Source organism: Corvus moneduloides, chromosome 4 (genome assembly GCF_009650955.1).
Source record: "Corvus moneduloides isolate bCorMon1 chromosome 4, bCorMon1.pri, whole genome shotgun sequence".
Taxonomy (NCBI): Eukaryota; Metazoa; Chordata; class Aves; order Passeriformes; family Corvidae; genus Corvus; species Corvus moneduloides.
Genome location: NC_045479.1, coordinates 35,168,113 through 35,191,877, shown reverse-complemented (window position 1 = coordinate 35,191,877; position 23,765 = coordinate 35,168,113). Strand labels below are relative to the sequence as shown.

At 34.7% G+C, this 23,765-nt stretch overlaps 1 protein-coding gene across 1 annotated transcript in view; it reads left to right on the top strand.

Annotated features, from left to right (window-relative positions):
• Positions 1–23,765, top strand: part of PTPRQ (protein tyrosine phosphatase receptor type Q) — a 124,947-nt gene that overhangs the window by 10,738 nt on the left and 90,444 nt on the right. The window contains exons 8-22 of the mRNA XM_032107005.1: positions 575–844; positions 1,965–2,114; positions 3,721–3,851; positions 4,030–4,159; positions 5,613–5,763; positions 6,260–6,366; positions 6,846–6,943; positions 9,738–9,900; positions 13,546–13,706; positions 14,645–14,756; positions 15,432–15,658; positions 17,814–17,883; positions 19,918–20,117; positions 21,501–21,750; positions 22,884–23,012. Of these exons, the coding sequence (XP_031962896.1) occupies positions 575–844; positions 1,965–2,114; positions 3,721–3,851; positions 4,030–4,159; positions 5,613–5,763; positions 6,260–6,366; positions 6,846–6,943; positions 9,738–9,900; positions 13,546–13,706; positions 14,645–14,756; positions 15,432–15,658; positions 17,814–17,883; positions 19,918–20,117; positions 21,501–21,750; positions 22,884–23,012 (2,349 nt within the window). The remainder of the gene's footprint in view (positions 1–574; positions 845–1,964; positions 2,115–3,720; positions 3,852–4,029; positions 4,160–5,612; positions 5,764–6,259; positions 6,367–6,845; positions 6,944–9,737; positions 9,901–13,545; positions 13,707–14,644; positions 14,757–15,431; positions 15,659–17,813; positions 17,884–19,917; positions 20,118–21,500; positions 21,751–22,883; positions 23,013–23,765) is intronic.

Genomic DNA, 23,765 nt, shown 5'->3' with positions numbered 1-23,765 from the left:
TAGACAGAGTTTAAATTGAAAATACAAGGCATAAAGGTATCTTTAAAGCCTTGTCACATTGTGGTTGTTGGGATATTCTTCAGAACCTTCCAAAATTGTGAAAGTACCAATCCCTTTATTTATTTATTCATTTGCCTACTTAGACCATATTAGTATGAACTAAAGAAATTACATTCTGCTTGATAAATTCTGATTCATAGTTAGTATCTTTAATTTTAGCAAAGTTAAAACATTACAATGATGTCTCAAATCTTTTAGGGTAGACTAATTTATTTTTCTAATAATAGATACTGAGACTCAGACTGTGTCATTTTTTACTCTGTATATATCCAGTGGAATGGAATATGCCTGCAAAATGAGTCCCTATTTGTTAAGAGAAAACAGAAAGTAGAATCTGCCTGTAAAAGGCAGTTGTCTGCAAACTATTTCAAGAAATAATTAAATGAATCAGTAGCTTTAAAATCATGACATCTTAGAAGAAAAAACAAACCAAGAGACATCATTGGGAAGTGATTGTAAATTGATAGTAAGTTTGATATATGGTTTTATACTGACATCTTTTTCTTTGATCAAGCCCTCAGTCCACCTACAGCTGTTTATATTCACCCAGAGGATGTAGAAGAAGAGAGTGTAATCCTTCACTGGAAGCTGCCACAAGAGTGTCAGGAATCCTACATTGAAGTGAAACCTAAAGCAGACATAGGTGAAATTAAAAAGTTTTTATTAAGCAACACAGAAGAATTAAAGGTTGATGACCTAGTTCCTGGAATGGCTTATGAAATAGCAGTGGCAAGTGTGAAAAATGGAACTGTGAGTGAACTGAAGACCATTCCATGCACTTTAAGTAAGATACTGCTTATAATGGAAAATACAGACTGTAATACATATGTCAGTCTTGCTATTGTTGCTATCACCTAATAGATTTTGTAGACCAAACTAGCTTGCTAAATAGGCAAGGATCAACTTAAATATGAAATACAGAGTTCCTAATCCTAATCGTTAACAGCAACATTAACAATTCTTGTAAAGAGAGTGCAGCCTTTGAAAACATACTGGTACTAGTGACAACTGTGATGGGGACCACAGCTGGAAATCTTGTTCCCACTGGCAGAAGAAACTGGGTGAATCACTGATTTGCATTGAAATAGGAAAATATTGGAATGGTTGCAAAAGATTATTTTTTTTTGGAGATACATTAGTTCTTCTGTGAACGGTGAGAAAGAAATTGCCTTACCATTAGTGAGAGGCTGCTAGGAAAGAATTGAAGTAATAATAGCTGAAAATAAAAGCTTTGCATCGTTTGTTAAGGCGTATTTCCCATCGATTGGAAAGGGTTTATTGAAGGGTCTTAGTTTACCAAAATGTTGAAACGCTTTTGGTACAGTATAAATTTTTTGCATATGTGAAAGAAGTGGGCAGGATTCACTTATACATGTAGTATGTAAAGGCTGCAGCTGTCAGGTTACAGATTTATGAAATGCTGCATTGTCATTTTTTTTCTAAATGATTACAGTATTTTGGAGGGTAACAGTCTTAAGTCTTTTCCAGAATTTTTTATATAGGATTAGATTTAATACCTCATTCACAACACAGATGACAAAATTCTAGATGGGATATTTCACAGCTGTCAGAGCCAACTGTAAGGGAAGAAAACTAAACATGTCAATGTTGTATCCATCAAATGCACCTCATTCTCCCTGGTCGTCTCCCTGTCCACATCTACATTTCTGTAGAGTTTTCCAGTTATCCTGCTTACCTTCTTGGTACAGTTGTGGCTGAGAAGGAAATTCTAATAATAAATACTTAAAAGATATTGTTTCTGAGCTAAGATATGTTTTACTATCGTAGCTATAAATTTGCACTCAGCAAGAGTATTTCTCAGGGCAGTTGCTTCAGGTCCATTATGAGGTTTTCGTTTAATTTATTTTCAACTGGTTTAACATGTGGCAATTTTTTTCTTCTAGAGCCCAAGCCTGTTCAAATTGTAGTTCCTTATGTGCTCCATAGCAATGCTGTGGTACTATTTGTTCGCATGCCCGATATTGGAGTATTTGATGGCGTCTATGTTACAAGTAAAGAAGGACCTAATGCAACATTCTCTTTAAAAAGTGATGGTAAAATAACAATTGAAAACCTTACTGCAGGAAGAGAATATGATTTTTGTGTCTCCACAAAAAGTGGAAACATTTTGAGCTCCTTTTACCATATAAATGGTGTAAAAACATGTGAGTATTTTAAGTTCTTATAAAATTGCACCATATAAAATCTTAGTTTTTGAACCTTTTTAATTTTATTGGTATTTCAGTGCAATAGAAAAGACATGCTATTCAAAAATCGTCTTAATATATCTGTGTAAGCAATTTGCAGTTGTACTAACACTAGCTGTTTTTTAAGCAAGACTTTGAATCCCTTAGAAGTTCTAAACGTGCTAAATTGTGTTTTTTATATTGTGTATAAAATGTCTAGCCAGCATTTCAGTAATTAAGCCTGTATTAAATTATTGTCCTTATGGGAGAAAAGACACATTTTGACCACTTATTTTAAACAAGTAGATGAGTATTAAAGGAGTTACTTCTGTGCCTTGAAATTACTAAGTTTATTCATCCTGGTGCAGATTTAAGTGACAAATAAAAATGTTGAGATTCTCCAAGGTAATAAATTCATTTAAAAAGACATTAAAAGAGCTGTAATGGAAAGGACTGCTTCTAGCAAGGCCTTTAAAAATGGAATTTTAATAGAAACTTTCAAAATGTTTAAAAATACCTGCTGAAATTTTGTGTTTTGACTTTCTTATTTTTTAATTGTATTTATACTTCCTCAAGTTTTTCTTTTCCCATTTTATCATTTTTCCTTAAAATTTTTTTTTGCCCTGTTTCTTTCAGAGTAGAAATGTTATAAAAGGAAAAATTAGGATAGAATCTAAGGAAGTAAGGAAGAAAGAAGAGAAGAGGGAAAGACAGAAAAAAATCTAAATAAAACAAAGAAAGCCTTGAAAGATGACTTTTCTTAAAATAGTTTTAATAAACACTTGGTGTTCAGTCAATCTTATGCCAGCATTTCCTAAATTTAGTGGTAAACTGCCTTAGAAAACCTAGTCTTGTTCTCGGGCCTCAAAAATTTGGAAGAAATAAAAATCCTGACCCCTTACATGTATACAATTTTTCCTCAGAAAATGTGTAAATTTTGGTATATTCCAGACAGAAACGGCTGTGATGGGGATGAAAGAGATGTAGAGAAGAGTGGAAACTTTCCTGTAATGTGATCTGAATTGTACCTGACAAGACTATACTAATTAGGGATGAAGTGTATTTGTCTAGCCTGATCCACCCAATTTTGCTGAGCATTTGGACAAAATTTAGGTGCATCCTGACCACTATGGTGGTGCTTTTGGAGGAATTAACTTCATCCTGGAGAACCTTCCCACCTAGGAGTGCCAGCTCTGTCCTCAGAGAGAAATGCATATTCAACCTCATGTAATTTTAAGATAAAAAAGCAAGAAAATTTTCTTAAATAGTGGCATTATATATCTTTTTTCTTTCTCTATTTTTTTCTTTTTCTATCTTGGAATCGCTGTGTGTCTGCATGCCTGAGATCAGATTTTACCCTCTATTTGTCTGTTACCGATTATCTTCACTTTCACGTCTTTCCAGGAGATATGAAAAATGTTAGATTGAACAGCTCCTGGGATTGAACAGCCATGTGTTTTATGTTCTTCTGTAGGTCTGGCAGCTCCCCTGAATGTACAAGAGGGTAACGTCACTGACACTTCAATACAGGTCTCTTGGGACCGTGCTGATGGAGATTTTGAGCAATACGAGGTTACATGTACAAACTGTGAAAGTGCTTTCAAGGTATGCTGTGTACAGCACCACCTGTGGATAAACACTGCAGCTACTTCTCAGTATTCTGTTAAGTAATCAGAGGCTGAATTAAAAGCTTTATTTCCCATTAAAATAGTTGGGTGTGCAGTTTACATACCATAAGTGAATTTTGTAAGCAGTTCTGTGAAAGCTGTACTTGATTTTCTAGGTCCAGAAGGTCAAGCAACAAACAGCAACGTTTTCCAATCTTAGTCCTGGTAAGCTGTACAGTTTTGCAATTCGAACAGAGAAGGAAGGTTTCAGAGACAGTATTTTTGTGACAAAAGAAATAGAGACCGGTAAGACCACAATGTTGTCAAATTCAGCATTTGTTTTACTCCATCTATATCTCTTGCTTTCTTCTTGAATTTTATTTTTGTCTCAGAGAAGAATAATTCAGCCATTTTTGTAATTTTCTCCTTATTCTCTTTCCTTGTTATTTTTCTTATTCTTTGACTGCAAGGGACCATTAAGAATCTCAATAGTGCTCCTGTGTACAATGAGCTACCAATGTTAACTTCATGTTGATTCAAGCAGCTGTACAGTCCAGTACCTGATACTTGCACAGTGTCTTGCCACCAACATTAGAGAAAACATTTTTTTTTTTCTTAGGCTTCTGTTTAATGCTTTAATTTTTCTCTTCAGCTATGACTTTGAACACACTTAAATGTCCAGAACTAAATTTGTTTTATCATGTTTTCTCATTGGCCTCCCCTCACATCACAAGCAAATTTGGGCTTTTCTGTGTTTAGTTTTACTTTGGGTTAGTACATTTGATTCTCAGCAGTATAGTTCTCCTCAATTCCAGTACTTCTAACTGGTTGAACCTGGAGACACAGCCTCTCAGGCTATTAGATCTCACGTGTTATAGTTTCCTCTAACAGCTCACTAATGTGAAAAAATCAAGCATAATAGATGCAATTGAAAAGGTTCAGCATATGTGATCAAAGATATGTAATGTTTTGCATCCAAGGAACCACTGAGTTAAAACTTATACAGGAACAACATAAAAGCATTTGTGAGAGGATGAATCATGTAGATGCAATTATGGAGCAAGTAAATCATAATACTCTGACATTTCCTTTTCAAGAACTAACACTTGAAACTAGAAAACAGAAAATAGAAAACAAGCAAAAGCAAATGGTTGTTTATTAAATTTGTAGATAAATTGCAGAACTTCTGGCCACAAGGTATGTTGCCTGATGATTGCAATCATAGGTTCAAGTGAAGACCAAAGACATTCATAAAACAAAAATCTGCTGAGATTTATGAAATAGAAATCTCCTTTGCCTCATGAAATCCTTGGGCTGCAAACTGCAGTCTGGGGAAACTGAAAGGAATTATCACTCTATGCAATTCTTGCTTTTTCTGGAGACAAGCTTTTGGCCACTGTTGACTAAAAGATACTGTGCTAGTGGGGACTTGGGTCTCTGCAGAGCATGTTACCTCTTATACTGACATTTCTTTTTTTAAGGAATTTTCTAGTTTTGGAGAACTCCACGTCAGTGATAACAGAACTGTGCTAAGCAGCATTACTGAACAATAAACAGTTTGGCTCTGGTTTTCCTGGATAACAAAAGTCCCTGTACAGGTTACTGCAGTAGTAGTAGTCTGCATGTCCTTGAGATAAGGAAGGACATGACATAATTTTTGTGGAGTTTTCATTGCATTCTGGTGATGAGAGGCCTGTCATAAAGAAATGTGTTTAAAATGCATTTTTGAATCAATGCATTTTGTTTTATTGTCACACAGTGCCAAGTGCAGTCAAATACCTGAACTGTAGCAGAGACTCTGAGTCAATAACTGTTACCTGGCCACCAGCCAAAAGTATGTTTGATGGATATGTTCTCTCAATAAACAGTAAGGTCTTCAATGAGAAGAAAATGTTACCTTCTGGTGTGAGGTAGGATGATTGCATTTTAAAAATAACTGACATAAACTCAAAGCAGCTGTTTCCCTGTGTATTTAAAATAAGTAGCCTGTGCTGTTATTTGTATGTTATATGTTTTTTATGGTTTAGTTGATATACATTACTATGCCCATGTATTTTAAGAACTGCAATTTTAAAACAAATTGTAATTCTCATATGATATTTTTATCCAAAGAGGAGCAAACAAAATACTGCATTGGGGTGAGCACCAGTAAAACCTGTGTGCCACTCTGGATATTTAATTCAATACTTAAAGACTTTCTAGTACTGGAACTTGCTGTGAACCATAGTGTAATGCACCCTATTTAAGATTTTATAGTACTAAAATATTTTTTGACTCACAACATATAAACATGTATGCATACATCATGTGTAAATAATATCCATAAAACTATAAAGAATTGACATATGAACACACATGCATTTTTAGAATCCTAAAGGACACAATCTCTTCTTTTAATCTTTGTAGAATGCACAAATTTGAGCATCTTCTGCCAGGCACTGATTTCTTAATCAATATTGTGACAACCAATGGATTAAAAAGAAGTCGCCCTACTGTCCTCAAGACTAGCACCCGTAGGTTCAGTTTATTAATGACTTTTCATGGTTTCAGATAATTAAGGTTTTTACATTTTAAGGTGTTTTCTAAGGAAAGCTATTCCTTATTAAATCCATCCATCTTAACGATGTCTGAATTAATGCATATAAGTTTTTCTTTTCAATCTAAACATCTTTGAAAATTACTATATATAAAAGCTTTTAAAACACAAACAAGTTTCCTCTGGATTGAGTGATATTTTGCCACTAACTGAATCAGCAGTAATGTTAGGATGATAAAACTTTTCCATAAAAATTGACAAATGTTGACTTTATTTCTGATTCTGTTTCTAATATATAGAGGTGATTTTCATTTATTTGAAATTCTTTTTAAGTACAAAATAAAATCTCTTTCTAGATGGAACTAAAAAATAATAAATTAAACCTGTGTATTCCGTAGATATCAACTTCCTTAAAATTTATATAGATTATTTTAAATCTAAATTTTACATCCTCAGATCCTGATCCACCATCAGATTTACAAGTATTTGGACAAGAAGAGAATGCAGTCTATTTTTCTTGGAAACTACCAAGAGGAGGATTTGATATGTTTCAGGTGAGATGAGAATGGGAAGAAACCATTGCAAATTTTTTTTGGGTAATTTCTCAATTAAATTATCATTCTGTATGTACTGCAAACCCGGCAATAAATATTTATTTTTATAACCTATGTTAATACTGGAAGGAAATACTGCTATTGGAAAAGGTCAGATAAATATGTACTTCATATTACATAATAATTTAAAAAATATTTTTAAAATATGCTTTTAATAGCTTTCAAAAACTGATTTTTCAACTAGTGTGAAAAAAGATCACAGGTCAAGGGTGGAATGTAACTGCAATGTAATCTTTTTTTCTCAGCTTTTCAAATTTGTAATGCAAATTAATTTAACTGAAGTGAAAAATAAAAAATACATTCCATATAGAAGAATCTAAATGTTTTGTTTAGAAAGTTACAGAATAATTGGGGAGGTTTTTTTTTAAATATAGCAATTTATTAGACAAAACTGCAAACCTTTGCTGCCTCCCGTATCCTTCCGGCCTTGGGCAGTAAGTAGTTTAGGGACTTCCTCAGTGATAGGTTTAAATTGGATATACATAAAGAAAAACAGGGGCTACTCCTGAATTTTTTTTGTTATTTATACTTCACAATTTTTTTATGTCCTGTTTAAAAAATTACACTTCTTCTTTTTAAACCTGTTAGTCTTTAGGTTCTTGATACATTAGAAACAGCTAGTACTTCCCTGCTCACCATACCCATACCTTTCATGATTTTATAAACTTCAATTTCTTCAATTTCTCATCAGTCATTCTTTCAGTTCTCTGTCAAAAACAATCCACAATGGCACCTAAATACTTTGCCCACAGATCGTGTTTCACTATGAAATGCAACCAGTCTCTCTTTTGTATCCTGGCTTTTGCAGTCTGTCTTGCATTATCCTTAGCATTTTGTAGCCACTTGTCAACATGTGGTCAATAAAACTCAGTATACTGCTGTTTTAGCACATCACTTGAATCAATATGGTTCCTAGGTATAATCTTTTTTAGTTAACTTACTTGACTGGGATATTCTTTGGTATGTAGCACTACCATGAGACAAAGTACTTTGCTTTAATGGTATGCACAGTTTTTACCCCATATTACAGTGTCCAATCCTTTTCCTTCTGCTCTCCCATGGCTTCAGTTATATCCTTACCTAAACCTGAAATCTGAGTATCCTTAGGATAGTTCCTTGACGTTTCTTCTCTCTTCATTAGAGTAAAGCTGCACTGATCTCAATGGAGCCAGTTAACCTCTCACACTATTTTCTGGTGCAGCCTGGAGCATATTTAAAAATTTTTAAATTAAATTTAATTATCTTGTTCATGTTTGAACCTGTTCAGATACACTTTTGAATGTGGTAATGCTATTGTTGCTACCCTGCAGAAAATAACTGTCATCTGTAATATTGATCTTTGCGTCACAGTATTATTGTTCAGCATCTCATAGAGCAAGTAGCCACATTAGACAGTGCTTTGTCTGTACAAATGAGCTTATCTTTAAATCTTTAATGAGAAATGCTTTCGTAGACTGATTGCTTAGTAAGGTGCACCCACATAAAAGAGATCATTTTACTAATCATTTAAAATTAATCATCCCTGCTCACCAACTTTCTATGCTTTTCAAATTTGCAGTTTTCAGAGCAAAGAGTGCACAAAAGGTCCTTTCCTAACTTCTTTATATGAGATGTAAATCTTTAATCTATAGCTTTGCTTCTAGCATCTTGCAATGCTGTAATTCTAATAAGGTGATGACAGCTTCCAAGATTTTGTTTGTATAAACAGGCACTGTGCTGGTAAAATAGACAGAGGGGAAGTGGATCTTTCCTCCCCTGATGAATAGCAGCTAACCCCAGTGCTTTCAGGTCACTGGTGTACAACATCCCCTTTTGCTGGAGGAAATTACTTGTGACAGGACAGGACTCACTATTCAGGCAGCTGCAACCCTTCCTGGTCTCAGTATTAACTGCCACTCCTGAGAAACCCGTGTGTGTGTGTGGGAGATGCTCGTCCAGTGCTCTCCTCTGCAGCGCAGGCACGGTCTGCATCTTGCCTCTCACTAGTGCAGATAGGAACCAGTCTGCAGGGGCACTTTTCTATGTCCACAGAAAGAACTGTCACAGGAATTGTTTTTGTCACCTTAGAGTTGTCTGGAAGGTCAGAAGGAATCCTCACAGTCTCTAGGAGTTAAGTCCCCAGATTTCAGTGTTTTGATATCTCCAGCTCTTTTATTGTCTGCAGTGGCTCTTAAGAGATGAATTTTGAAGGTATAGCAGTGAGCAGAGTTGAGTGACAGATTCCTTGGGAGTATTTTCAGAATCTCACCTCTGAACAGTGCACGTGTGTATTTTTTGGTTGAGCGCTTTTAGGTGTTGTTTGGGATTTTTTTCTTTGTTTTGCTTTGTTTTGGTTTTTTTGTTTTGTTTTGAGTTTTTTTGCCAGAAAGATACAGAGTTACTTAACTGTACAGTTCATCAGTATAGCTGTGAGACTGAAGAGTCAGAGTGTGCCTTATTATCCTTCCTCCAAGAGCAAAAACCTGTAAGATTGAACTTCACTTTGCTTCCTCCATCTACTTTTAAATGTTAAAGTCATTGCTTTCACTACTTCGCTATTAAGGAATCTTAGAGTAAGTGTTCTACATTGGTGGAACATAACATAAAGCTCCTTGATCCTTTTTGTGTTTAAAATGGGGAAAATATTTGTTGCTAATATTCTAAATATTTTTATATTAACAGGTAGTTGCAATCTCTGAGCATTACTTTTATCAACTTTAATAGTCTAATACAAGAAATTCTTTTTCTTCAATAGCTTTCACATTGTCTGATGAATAATGAAAAGATGCTTACCAGAACTATTTATGACAGCAGAGCTGTAGTGAAAAATCTGACCCCTGGGACAGAATACATTTTTCAGTTAAGGACAATTAAAGGCTTGGATTCCTCTGTGGCTGTGGTGAAAAAAGTCATCACGAGTAAGGAAATACCTTATAAATTGCCTTTTGAAAACCAGTAAATATACAGAGACGTTTACATCATTGTAAGTAACTAACAAAGGTCACAGGGTTCAAAATGAGACTTTAACTGTGGGAGAAAAGTTGTGCTTCTTCTTGCGATAGTTGTTTGAATAGGAGACTTGTACATAACTCGCTGGATTGAGGTTGAGGAGTCTAGACATGGCTCTTTGAAAAAAGCTTCCAGCTATAACAAAGTAAGATCTTGCCAGAATAGCTTCCTGTACTTTCATAATTACTTTGCATTTTGTTTATAATTGTTCCTGCATCTCCTAAGTTCTTGCAAGCCCATGGTCTCAGATTGGAGTATTTCTCCTGTACAAGGCCCCAGAATGCTTAAGACAGTAAGAGGAATTGTGCTTCAGAGAACTTAACAAGGTCCAGAAACCAGAATCTTGCACTCATTTTCTGTCTCTGAGCAAACATGTATTTTCCAATGCTCCTGTGATACAACATAAAAAAGAAGGAAATTTATTTGTGGCATAGATCTGAAGAAGAAGATTTATATTGAATTCTGGACTGCCAAAGCAGATAAAGAACAGCAAGTTGTAATCAGAAAATAAACAATCTCCCAGGTTTATACACATGCATATCATAGACCTCCTCTTTTCTTTGACAGATATTCTGTTCTGTGGCTTGTTTGGACTATAACTCCCTAACTCAGTTTGGATTGTAACTCCTTAACTCAGTTGATAGTCAAGGAGGCTATGCACTTAGTTATTCAAAGATAAGTGAATCTCTGAAAAAAACCAGAACAAGTCCTGCAGATTCTTGTGAATGAAATGTGCAGCAGAATATTCATTATCATGTTCCTGAGGATTCTTTTTATCCTCAGGTAAATATTTTTAAGAGAATTGTGGATGGGTCCAGAGTATGCCTAGATTATGGAAAGTTTACTCTATAATTTTAATGGTAAACCTTTAGGATTTTTTTCAGGCTGAATAATAGGCATATGTTAATTAGTATTTTTCATAAAGCTTCAAGCAAGATAAATCAATTATCTGGGAGATTCACTTTTTAGGAGGAATTGTAACACTTTTCTTACCTAAGAATCTGTGCTACACAGATTAATGGAGGTGCTATTAGTAAATGTTCTGTGACTTCAGGAATCTTAATATAATAAAAAAGATTATCTAGAAAGGAATAAAAGGATAATCACTGAGACTATGCTATTTACTGTGTCCTTAAGTGAGCAAACAAACAGTTTCCTAAAATTATATGTCATATAATGTATTTTAGAAAACTTTAAACTGACTAAAATCTCTAATTCTGCTTACAAAGTGTTCCATTCTCATTCTGTTACACCAGTGAGCAATGTTACCATTCTTAGAGAAGCTCTGATAAAATTGGAATTTTCTTCCATAAATTGCATAGTGCGCACAGGAGGTACATCTCCAGGTTGTATTTACCCTGTGCAACATAATGACACTGTTTATTATATATCCGTACAAACAATTCTAAAATTTGTATCCATATTTCATGATTATTTGAAGTCTCAAAACATTCATTTAAGTAAAAACCACTTTTAAAAAAAGCTGTTATTTTCTTATGTTTTAAGTATTAAGGATTAATTTTTTCTTTATTAATCAGAATAATTTTTACCATAGGACCTGCTGGGATATGTGGTCTGACACTAAAAATGGTAAATACTTCTTCTGCAACTCTAATGTGGAATCCAACCAAGACTAACTTCACTTCTTATAAAGCATCTTTATCAAACAACACCTTTATAAAAAAGTTAAGAATTCCAGGAACACTGACTGACTTCAGTGTTACAGACCTGACTGCTGGCGGCATTTATAATTTTACACTGAAAAGACTAAAAGGAAATATTGAAGGAGCTTCTGCTTCCCTTGAATTTGTAACAGGTCTGTATGGTTTCTTGTTTCCTCTCCTTGCCAGTGAGTGGTAGCTGTCCTTAGCAGTGCATGTTTAGCTTTGTACATCTCACTTTGTAGAATAAGACTGAAATTTCAAGAGATTGTACATGTAATAGTTTGCTGTTGTTGTGGGCATATATTACTTATAGCCTATTCAACCTATTCAACCTGCATGTAGTGATTCACTATCAGAAGCATAATGTCTTTAGCTGTGCTGGATTTCTTTTGACCATTTTTAGTATTTCAGATCTTATCCTGCTAAGAGTTACACATAAGCTGAAATTTACCTTACCTCATTTCAATAGGTTTTTTGCAGTGAGTGAAGTTAAACAACAGTTTAGAAGTTAAGAAGTGTTTGTAGAATTAAGGCTTTAGATTGTAAACTTCACTCAGAAATTAATTGTGGGTCTGTACAAAAAGACCTCTGCAAATATAAAATCCAGCTTTAATGGAAGTTGAGATCCATGCAAATAATAGGAGCGATGAGAGCAGTAGGACTCAAAATCTATGAGTATACTAAAAGGAAGAACCTCTGCTCTAGGTTAAACTTGCACACCTCCATATATATTATTAATATTTTTTTTTCTGTTAATGTAAAAATAAAACCGTGAGTTAAAAATCCTACATATGAGAAAAATACGGATGGAATGTAAAATCTAAAGTTAATATATGGATATATTAATATTTCAGGTTATTTGATGGCAGAACCAGAGTAAACTGTTTGAAACAATTCTTCAGCTTTGAATAGCCTAAATATAGTGTAAATAGTTCATGAAAGATATATAATCTTAGCAGATTTACAGCAAATAAGAAAGAAATAGAAGTCTTTCAGAGCTGAACCTATATGTTACTCAGACTGCACAGTACGATACTAATGTATAAACAGTAGTGGAAGATTTAGTCTGAAGAACTGTGTTAGAAAGGCAGAAAGAGGTCTGAGCGCAAGGGTGAATCTGAAATGAGACAAAGAGCATCACTGACAGGGCTTGCTCTGAGACATGAGCAAGGGGAAAGCTGATAGTTGCACATGCGTTCTAAAGTGGAAAGGAGACAGATGCACGTGGCTAGAGACTGCACAGGTGAACAAATACACAGTCTTATATGTAGACAACATTTTAATGACCTACTGAAGAATTTAAAATCTTGTTAATAGGCTTACAGTGAATAACACACATTTAAAGGTGCATTTAAAAGCAGAATAAAATGAGATGTTGTGACATGAGCAGGTGGAAATTTGGCTTTAATAAAAGGAGTAGACCACTCAAATTTTGGGTACTTAACTGACTAGAGTTCATGGCATTACTGGGATTCCAAATATATGAAATGTATAAAAGAGTTATCAAACCTGTGGCTACCAGCAGAACAAGCACCAGCTATATCTTGAATTTCAACTGTAGCAGTAGTTATGTCAGCAGTAGTGCTAACTTTAAGGTTGAGGACAGCAGAAACCCCAGGACTGTGCAGAGATTTTATTGCTAACTGAACACTGTATAGAGACACTTGAGCTTGCTCTCTGTGAGTGGGGATCTCAGCAGAGTTGGGAGACTCTCACCCAAGACCCAGAGGTAGCATAGCAACTGTAGGATCACATGCTGCCATGTCCAGACTAAACTTTCATATAGAAAGTAAACTCTTCTTGGATGCTTTTATATTCAGTTGTAACTACTAATATATTTTATAGGGAGTTATTTAAGTTAATGTCTTCTATTCTACAATTCTCTTTCAGAACCTGCAAAGCCAGAAGGACTTAAATTCTTCAATGTTTCATCATATTATTTTTCACTGTATTGGAGACTACCTTATGGACTTGTAGACAGATTTCACGTGGATCTTATTCCTGACCATGCTTCTGTTGTTATCCTAGATCTTGGAGTTAGGGAGTATCAAGTATGTGCTTTTATTCTAGGACTTGCAGGGCCGGCTTTTCCTTATGCACTGTGCTGATGAGAAATTCAAGCTTTCCTCCTTAGATGTTTTAATGCATTTATGAATACAAAAGTATTAATGAAAATTTGGTGGGATGGGAGCAAATTTCAGCATTCACAGTTTGTTACCTAACAACAGGTAGTGAACTTACTGTTTTTTTAAAGTCTACTAGAAGGATGCAGACAGTCATCCAAGGGTTCATGAATAGTTTAACAAGGGAAGGGCAGAGCTATTGAGTAGTACAGACTCATTAATTGTGTACTTGCCAGGAAGATCTCTGTTTAAATCATTAATGCAGGCAACATTTCACTCCTAAGCCATCAAAAAGATATAGGAACACTTCTTGATTCTGCTGTCTGGAAAATATAATATTAACAGAAATAATGGTTGTTCTGGTTGTTTTGCTTTTGTTTTTCATTGGAACCGCAAAGATACAGGTATTTTATATAATTTCTTGCTAAATAACTTTAATTATGTTTACTGCAAGGGATGGGTTAGTTTAAGGTTCAAAAACTTGCTTTTCAGGTTGCTTTTTTGTTCATTCTCTCAAAAAGGAATTTTTTAATGCTGCATATTTACTTTGATAATGATAATAGAGAAAAACCTCTATAGATATACTGATAGGGGACTCTGGGATAAAATTAATAGTTAATTTTGTTGTTCTTTAATATTGAATGTTTTACACATCATATGAAGGGTAGTTGACAGCAAAATATTGTACTGTAGCTAAAATGTAAACAACTATTTTTAGTAATGAATTGCTCAAACTTTTCTGTGGTTTTTTTGTGCTTTGTTTTGTAGGGTTTTTTCTGTTTGTTTGTTTGTTTTGGGATTTTTTGGGGGAGGGGTCATTTTTGTGGTTCTTGGTAAAAGGCTGAAATAACTACGCTCTGTTTCAGGCTGATTTTTCCTATACTATTCCTGGAACAACATACAATGTTACAGTTTCTGCAGTTTCTTCCTCAGTCTATAGTTCACCTGCGAGTAGAACTGTGACAACAAATGTGACAAGTGAGTTAAAAATGACTGATGAAATTTCTTCTATTTTTGAAACTATGCTTTTTTATGTTTATTATGTGCACACTAATGTCCAAGAAACTATAATCAGTTTTGAACAGTCATTAAAATTTTTCATCGTTAACCATTTAAAAATATACTGAATCTGAAGCATTGTATGAGACCTTAAGAATTTACAAGCTTTTGAAAAATTTGCTATTGTGTCATGTAATAATATCCAGACTCTGATTTATATCTATAGTGGTACATAAAGAAGTGTTCTGAGCTATTTCCAAAAAAAAATGTAGCCAAAGCAGATGTGCTTTTTAAGAGAATGCCCTTTAATTGAGTGCTAGAATATGTCAGATATTAAACTGGCATTAAACTCTGTTTTTTCAACAAAGATCTTGAGCAATACATTTTTTATATTCTTATAGAAGAATGTTTTTGGTGTTCCAAAATTAACTTAATAATTTTTAACAGGACTATTTCCAGAAAAAAAGCTTTTTTTCAAAAATACATCAGTTTTCAGTAGTTTTATGAGTTTATGCTGGCAGATGATTTCATTTCCCTATAAAATCTGTGAATGTGTCTTCACTATGATGATTCTTAATTAAAAATTGTTTTACTTGTGTGTGCTTGTGTGTGTGTATAAATATATTTTTAATTTTTTAATTTTTTTTTTTTTAGATCCTGGGCCCCCTGTGTTCCTTGCAGGTGAAAGAGTGGGCTCTGCTGGGATTCTGCTGTCATGGAACACACCACTCTATCCAAATGGGAGAATTGTCTCCTATGTTGTTAAATATAAAGAAGTCTGCCCATGGATGCAAACAGCTTATACACAGGTCACAACAAAGCCAGATAGTTTGGAAGTTCTTCTCACCAGTCTTAACCCTGGAACAACTTACGAAATTATGGTAAAAGCCTTACAAATGCCTCTTAGTATTTTGAATTCTGATTTATTGTAAATTGTGTGAATTTATAGTAGGTTACTGTAGAGTTTTCTGAAGGACGATGTTATTTACTGTTGCCATATAACAAAATATATTAACGAGATATTTGTTTACAGTAGTGTTTTTTAAATCTACTTAAAAATATTCCAGTCAAACTTGTTCTGAAATGTACCTTCTTCTACTGATATTTGTATTGACACATGGCATTGTGTGGTAAAACATAAAAAGCAAAGGGTAGAATTTTTGGAAACATCTAAATCCTTCCTTATCTTCATTGAGATTTAATCTTTCAAATGACTGGTGTGCTTTGCATATTACATGCAGATTACTAAATCATCTCAGCCAGATCCAGAAAAGCATGTAGTCTAGACATGGAACTTATTTGCATTGAGATTACGAACTCCTGATCCATCTCTGAACTCTTCAGCAACAGATGACTTCAGGTGGACAGAAAGTAACTGCTATTCTTTCGGCAAAGTTTGCCAAGCAATTCATTGCCTGCCTTACGCTTTCATAAGAACCTTGGAGAGGTTACTCTTTTCAATACCAAGAATTAACTGAAATTATGTGTTGATTTGCTTCATTCCATTCAGTTGCCTTGAAACTGTACATATGAGGAAGGAGTTTCCATGTCTATCTTAATGCTAGTTTTTGTTTCTGAATTCTTTCTACAATACCTACCTTGTGATGAGGTATTAAAAACTAATGTTTAGGTGAGGGCATAGTTTCAGATTTGTATAGTGTAATTTAAGTACTGTCAGAATTTCCTGACTGCATGTCAACCCCCTGAAGATCTCCAGTCAATTTCCTCAGCTATTGCAATTACTGTAGAGTTTATCAATGCCTAAGGATGTTTCAAGTCATTGTCCCTGTGAAGCATAAGTAGGTAGGGTTGGCTGTAGTCGTGAGGTGGATGTGCATGTGTTTGTATGGCTTAAGAAGGAGATAGCCACTGACACAGGTTCTTGACATCCCTGATGAATTCTTCAATGCTACCTTGTATTTCTTTGCTGTGTTTGTCTGCTGTAGCTTTGTCCTTTGTTTAATATTTACAGTCTTTGAAAAATGCACGTTTTAGTGCCAAGAAGTGATCAGAAAAAGTTTCCCTTTCTCTCCTGAGGCCTTCTGCTTTCTTTTGCCCTTTTTTATCCTCTGTGGGCTGTCTGTCACTTCTACAGTGATCCACACTTAGTTTTGCGCACCTACCCCTTCTCACCCTGCGTTCCCCGCAGTCTGCACTGTCAGCTCCCTAAGCCCCACAGCCACACCATTGCTGCCTAACATTGCCAGCTATAACCGTGCTGGAGAGCTTTTCCCTTTGCTTCTTCTTTCACACACCTCTCATCAACACAGTTGGAATTTTGCTCATGTTTACCTTTTGTTGTCCCTTTTACTTCTTTTCAAAATAAGAAGTTAGACCGTGTTCCTTTTTCTTTGTAACTGTTGTATGCCATGGCCCATTGCTGAGTTGAATTGTCACCAAATCCTATATTGCAGAGCAAATGGCATTGTTGTTTTGTTTATCTCCATAAATTCTACCAAAGTCTTGATGTACTGCTTTTCTGTGGGAAGACTGTGCCGTGATCATGAGCACTGAAGTGCATTTACAGTCCCCTGACCTATTGCCTTTCTGCAAAAAGACATGCTTTCCTTGGGTTTCTGCCTTGAGGAAGGTTGACCTGCTCTTGCTAGCCTTCAGGAGACAGAGAAATAAAAGGGAACTTTTTCTCCTTTTTACTCTTATAAGTTATACTAAGTAAAATAGGGATGCAGAATCTGGTTTAAGTGTATTGTAGTAGGAAAAAGAAGTGTTACTGATGTTATTCTTGCTGTTGGTTTTTGCATAAAATAAGGGCTCATAAATTAGGGATCCTCTTTTGATGTGTGGATATTCACGTGTGCTTTTCTCAATTTCTTATGCTGTTACATACTTTTTCAGTTTTATTTTTTTACACTTAAACATTGAGTATAAACTCAACTAAAAAGGGCATGTTCATTTGCATATTTATAGTTTAAAAGCTAAAAGCTGTATCTCTGTGTATCCTTAGGATTTTCATTTTCCCTGAAGCTGTATATACTGTAGATTTTCTAATGTGGATTCTTTCCTTTTTTTCTGTAGGTTGCTGCTGAGAACAGTGCTGGTATTGGAGTGTTTAGTGATCCTTTCCTTTTTCAGACTGCGGAAAGTGGTAAATCTAATAAAGCTGTTAATTATTTCGATTAAAGCTGCTCTAATTCATTCAAATAAATTATCCATGGCAAATTTCATACTTGAGCAAATTCCAATGCATTTAGAACAAAATCCTTATTCTTATTCTGTCAATGACACAGGTTCATTTTTTTCTATTTGTTAACAGCAGCCTTTAAGATGTGCCCATAGGGGCGTTTATGTACACAAAGTAATTTCTCTTGGAGTTTTCCTATGCCAGTTTCTAGGTAGGCAGCTTCCAGAAAGTAAGTCACAGCAGAACAGAGATACCTATCAAGTGGATCTGTCTGCTGTTTCCTGCAGCAGTTCTAGGAGAGAGATTTTGCTGTGGAATCATCTCTGCCATTGCCTACTTAAATTGATCTGTATTTGTTTAGTGATGGGTTCTAAGAAGCTCAGGACAGAATGTATTTTATTAAATTTTTATATATTAATTCTGAAGGTAAAAAAAAAAGGTCTGAAATGAAAATTTGAGTTGGTGGTTTTGAAGACTAAACAACATAGTCTGAGTTTGCACAATCTTTACTAATTTAGTGTTTGTGATTTCGCTCATGCTCCAGGAGCAGTTGTGCCCTGGCTGAAGAGCTGGCACCAGTCCAGTTGTGCCAGTGTGAACCAGTCTCAATGGAGTACAGAGCTCATGCTGCCAGGGCAGACTGTCCATCTGTGTTAGGCTGATTTCTGTTTGTACGCAAACTGCAGAGTGAGATATCTCAATTAATGGCAGAAAATCATCACTCTGCCGGAGATTTGTAAAATAACGTAATAATTTATGAGCCCAATATAAGGAGGAGTAGTAAACTTGCCGCATGGATCTATGTGAAATCATTATTCTTCACTATTTGTGCATTATTGCTGGTAAAAAACCTTATTTCTGTGAGCTTTATTATTCACTCATGTTTGACAGAGTACAACACTGGCATATACCCATGTGAGAATGTAAGCTTTTTAGTTTTGGAAGCATTTCTGTCTGCATTTTCATTAAACCTAAAATGCCTTACTATAAATGTAATTGGAAGGTTTTTTCAAATTGTAGGTGACTTATGTGTCATTGGTATAGCATTTATACTTTTACCTTCTCAACTTTTTTTGTTCTAATTCTTGCTTTGATGTCTAAAGAAAGCCAAACATTTTAATCAACATAAAGATGGGAAATTTAAAGTAAGAAAGTTAGCCAGAAGTTAAAATTATTTAAATATAAAGGTGGTGGTTTGGGAGGAGGGGAAAGAAGGTGAAAGATCTGGAAAACACTTAGCAAGACTGAAAGAGCTAAATATGAGGCTTGGAGGAGCTGTCACAAATCACCTGTGGAAGGTCTGTAAATGTGGAATGCTTTATTTTTTAAGAGAGTGTGAAAAGCTTTTTCTCCTTAGTACTAAGGCAGCTATTGCGGGACCTGCTGCTGACTGTGCCATGTGTAGGCAGGACTAAGAGGGAGACACAGGAGAGTTCAGCATGTAAAATAGCATGTAAAATACGATTTAGATGTTGCATCTCATTCCTTTGTGCTGTGATTAATACTGATGTTCTGACAAAAGGCCACAGAAACTGTCACTGGTACAAAGAGCACAGTATATGCAATAATTGTGAGCGTTCCAATTTAATTGAGTTACTTAAAGCTACCAAAAATCTATGTGCAGCTGAAAAGATGACACAGGTAAAGTGAAATAAATCACACAGTGTTGTCAGATGCTCTTAACCAGAAAAAAATGGACAAAATTTTTCTGCTTCTGGAAGAGTAGATAACTCGCTTTTAAGAAGAATATTTTTAATTTGACCAAACCAGTTACTATATATACTATGAGATTGAAATAATTGTATTTCTCACTTAAACTAGATTGAAAAAGAGCTGGTTGTATATCAGCTTCTTTACATGTGTTTGTGAATGATTTTTTATGTTTTTGCTTCAGAATTTGGAAGTTAGAAATAGCATTACAAAAAAAAAAAAAATTGTTATTTTTCAGTGCTGAGAAGAAAAATTTATCTCACTGCTTTTGTTTGTTTTGTTTTCAAGCTCCAGGTAAAGTAGTGAATCTCACAGTTGAAGCCTTAAATTCTTCAGCTGTAAATCTGATCTGGTTTCTCCCTCGGCAACCAAATGGAAAGATAACTAGTTTCAAGATTAGTGTGAAACATGCAAGAAGTGGAATTGTAGTGAAAGATGTCTTGGTTAAAGTAGAGGACCTTCTGTCTGGGAGGTTACCAGAATGTAATGTAAGTGCTATAAACCTTTTAAATTAGTAATAGACTCAATCCACAAAATGTAGTTTTACATTTAAAATTTGAGACATAAAAATGTGGAGGCTTTATTTTCAGAAAAATTCCAAAAACCTTACTTACTTAGTCTCAAAACAGGATAAAATGAATGAAGAAAAACCTTTCTGTTCAAAATAGTTTAAATGGAACACTTTTGCTTGAAACGCTCAGTTTAATCAAAGTGAAAATGCTAAGAAAGGTTAAATTTGGCATCCTTTTAACAGAAAATAATGAAATAGAAAACTTCTATTTTTTTCAGCTTTCAGTTTTTATTTTTTTGTTTTATATAATATTCAATTAGAAAGAACCAAGAACTTACAGGGTTTGTTTTGGTCAGTGCAGACATATATTATTGTTAACATCTAATTTTCTATATAGTATGACAATGCTTTTTGTATTTTAAAAGTATGCTTTATTCTGTGTATCTTATTTCAATATTTTTAAAATACTTCTCATACCAAAATAAAAACCAAACATGATTAGCAGAGTGATTTTCAAAAATATAGTTGTAGCCTGAATTGTTCTTATCATTGAATTCAGACCTGTAACCATTGTAACCTTCTGGAATTTCTTGAAGAAAATTCTCTCTTCTAGAATTTTTTTCTCTTTTTCTTTCTTACTTTGAGCACAGCTTTGCAATTACCCAAATGTCAAAATGTCAAGTAACCAAACCTTTTTCCTTTTATTTTTTTTTTCCCAATTTCCTACGCTTAGTGCTGTGATGAAAAGTGAAGTTTTAAATGACAAAAATCATCATAACTTTGTTTTCAGATTTTATTTGGAAGATCATGTTAGGCATTACAAAGGTTCCTGACACCAGGCTGATTTAATTCAGCACTGAGAAGACAGGCTGCCACCTACTGAACCAGCAGCATTGGTCACCATAATGCCTAGCAATTTTTCAGAGTTGTCTCCTGACACTGTGGATTAAGAAACTTCTGTCTGGTTTTATCCATGATACATGAATATGTGTATGCTATACCTGTGTATGCACATACACACATAGAACATACAGGTGATGCAAAAGGACCTCACTAGGGAACTTTTTTTTCAAGAGAGACTGAATGCTGAAAATAGAAACTGGGAATAAATAAATGAATCCAAGAGAGATGCTTCTGTTCAGTCAGATTTGGGATCTTTTTGAATAAGGCAGGAAACTATAATACTGTCACTAATAGGATGTACTAGCAACGTCTACCTAAATCTGGAAATTGAAGTATAAAAAGGAGAACCAATTTAGGGTAATTGTCTCAAAGGTGGTCTGTCTTTTTTTCGTCTACACATACTTACAATTATAGGTTACAGATGCAGCTCATTATGTTTCCTTTTTTTTATTTCTAGGATAAGAGTGAATCATTTTTGTGGAGTACTACCACCCCTTCAACTACTTTTGGAAAATCCACAATTCTTTCACAGTCTACAGTGAAAGAAAGCACAGAAGCACCAAGTCAAATGAGCTCTGTTTGGAGTGAACCAATTAGCTTTGCTGTAACTAACCTCAGGCCATACACCACCTATCTTTTCGAGGTCTCTGCAGTCACCACTGAAGCAGGCTACATTGACAGTGCGATTGTCCGGACACCAGAATCAGGTACATAAAATACACGCTGCTTTCAAATGGCAGTAATGGTCTCAGATTTATGTGAAAAACTTCAAAATAGAGGTTTGATTTTCTGCTGCAAGATACTTCAGTCCTAATCTGTCTTTATCTGCATCATGCTTTTGTATTTGCATGATTACTTAATTTTATCTGATGGAATTAACGGAAAATATATATGTATTAATGTATCTAATAATGTACAGTGAATGGGAGTTCAGTTATTGTTAGGAGTCAAAGATACCAAAGTTATGCTCAGGACAGATCAAATCTTATGGAAAACTGAGGACAATTTAAGAACTGTAATTAATAGCATAATGGCAGAAGAATTAAAAACAAAGATGAAGGGAAAAGCTGTCAGGCATAGTATTCTAAAAGTATGTGTGTTGTGTACATAGTAATGCACTTAATGCTTCTTTACCTTTGTAGACAAATAAGCAATATAAAGAAAAGTCCTGTATTTACGTTCCCAATCTGGACCTATTGCAGAAAGTTGTTCAGTGTTGAAGAAATCTTTAAGGACTAGGTGGAGTTGATTTTTGATTACTTGCAATGAATTGAGAAGTTAGAATTGGAAACAAAGGTCAAGGAGCAGGACTTTTATAATGGCAACGCTGCTAATAGAGCTATACCAAAAAGGCATTCCAGAGAAATGTTTTTCTGGCTTTCTGTTTGCTGGTACATCATTCTTTTGTTTGATATGGTTTGATGTTACTTGGTTCCCTTTCATACAAACAAAATAGATAGCACTGTCCAGATGAAAAGAAATTTCGTTGCCTCCTAGATATGTTCATGTGAATTCCTTTGATGGAATTTCAATAGCCTTAGTTTGCTGCCCTGCCTATGGAATTTTGGTCAGTGTCTCTTCTTCTGATTTCAGGGCTAATTTCCAGATTATTTTTCACCTTTGTCTCCTAGGGATTATTTGCATACTATCAGCTCTCTTGATACCTTTCCTGACAATTACCTTAAAACAGAAATTAAGTAATTTTAATGAGATATGCTTTTATAACTTCTCTTCAAAATATTTCATGTTTATGTGTAAAATGAATTGTCTGATATGGAGTTCTTGGACATCCTAATATAAAGTATTGTATGTTCAAAGACTTTTTCTAATGTTGTTTAAGTTCCAGAAGACCCACCACAGAATTTTGCCAAGAGCAACATTACAGCAAAGTCTTTCTCAGTAATATGGGACCCACCAACCATGGTAACAGGGAAGTTTAGTTACAGAGTTGAGCTGTATGGACCATCTGGTAAGTCAGAGTTGATGTTAACATTTCTATTGATTTTTTTGTGGTTATTTCCTTACACTTACATTCTTCTGTGCCTGACAATCAAAAACGAATATTCAAAAGCAGTTATGTATCCCTTTTTACTATTATATATTTTAATGGTTTGTAGATTACTTTTAAGGGAAAAATCAGTCCATCACAAGGAAGAATATAAAATTAAATTCACGTTAGTTGTTCTTAAGAATGGAGAAAACTAACTTCTCCTCACTCTTTCAGGAGATGATAGGCTAAGCGGAGCTGAATTACTGTGCTTATATATCCAAATCATTCTGTATTTACCTTTACCCTTTTCTCTTTCTGTTAAAGATTTCTGGAGAGTTTTCATTCTCATGCAGTATGCAATCAACTCCTTAAGTCTGTTATGATGTTTTTGCAATTTTTTTAAACTCAGACATGTATAGATAAAGCAATTATAGAATTGCCTGTACTTATGTAAGACATGAGCTGTATTCTATTCTGTTTTTATGGGACCACACAGGCAAAGCAATAGAAACATTTTTTTAAAATCTCTTCCTCTTGAAACTCATACCTCCTTGAAGTGGCTTGGTTGGTTGGTTGGTTGTTTTATTCCCCATTTACTCAGCATTATTGCACTGAAGTTGATTCCCAATTAGCTTTTCCCCAGACGAATGTGGCTTTTCATTTGTTCATCATCCTGGAAAGCAGCCATGGACTGTTTCTATTTTTGAGCTAGAACCTCTTTGTTTTTAATTC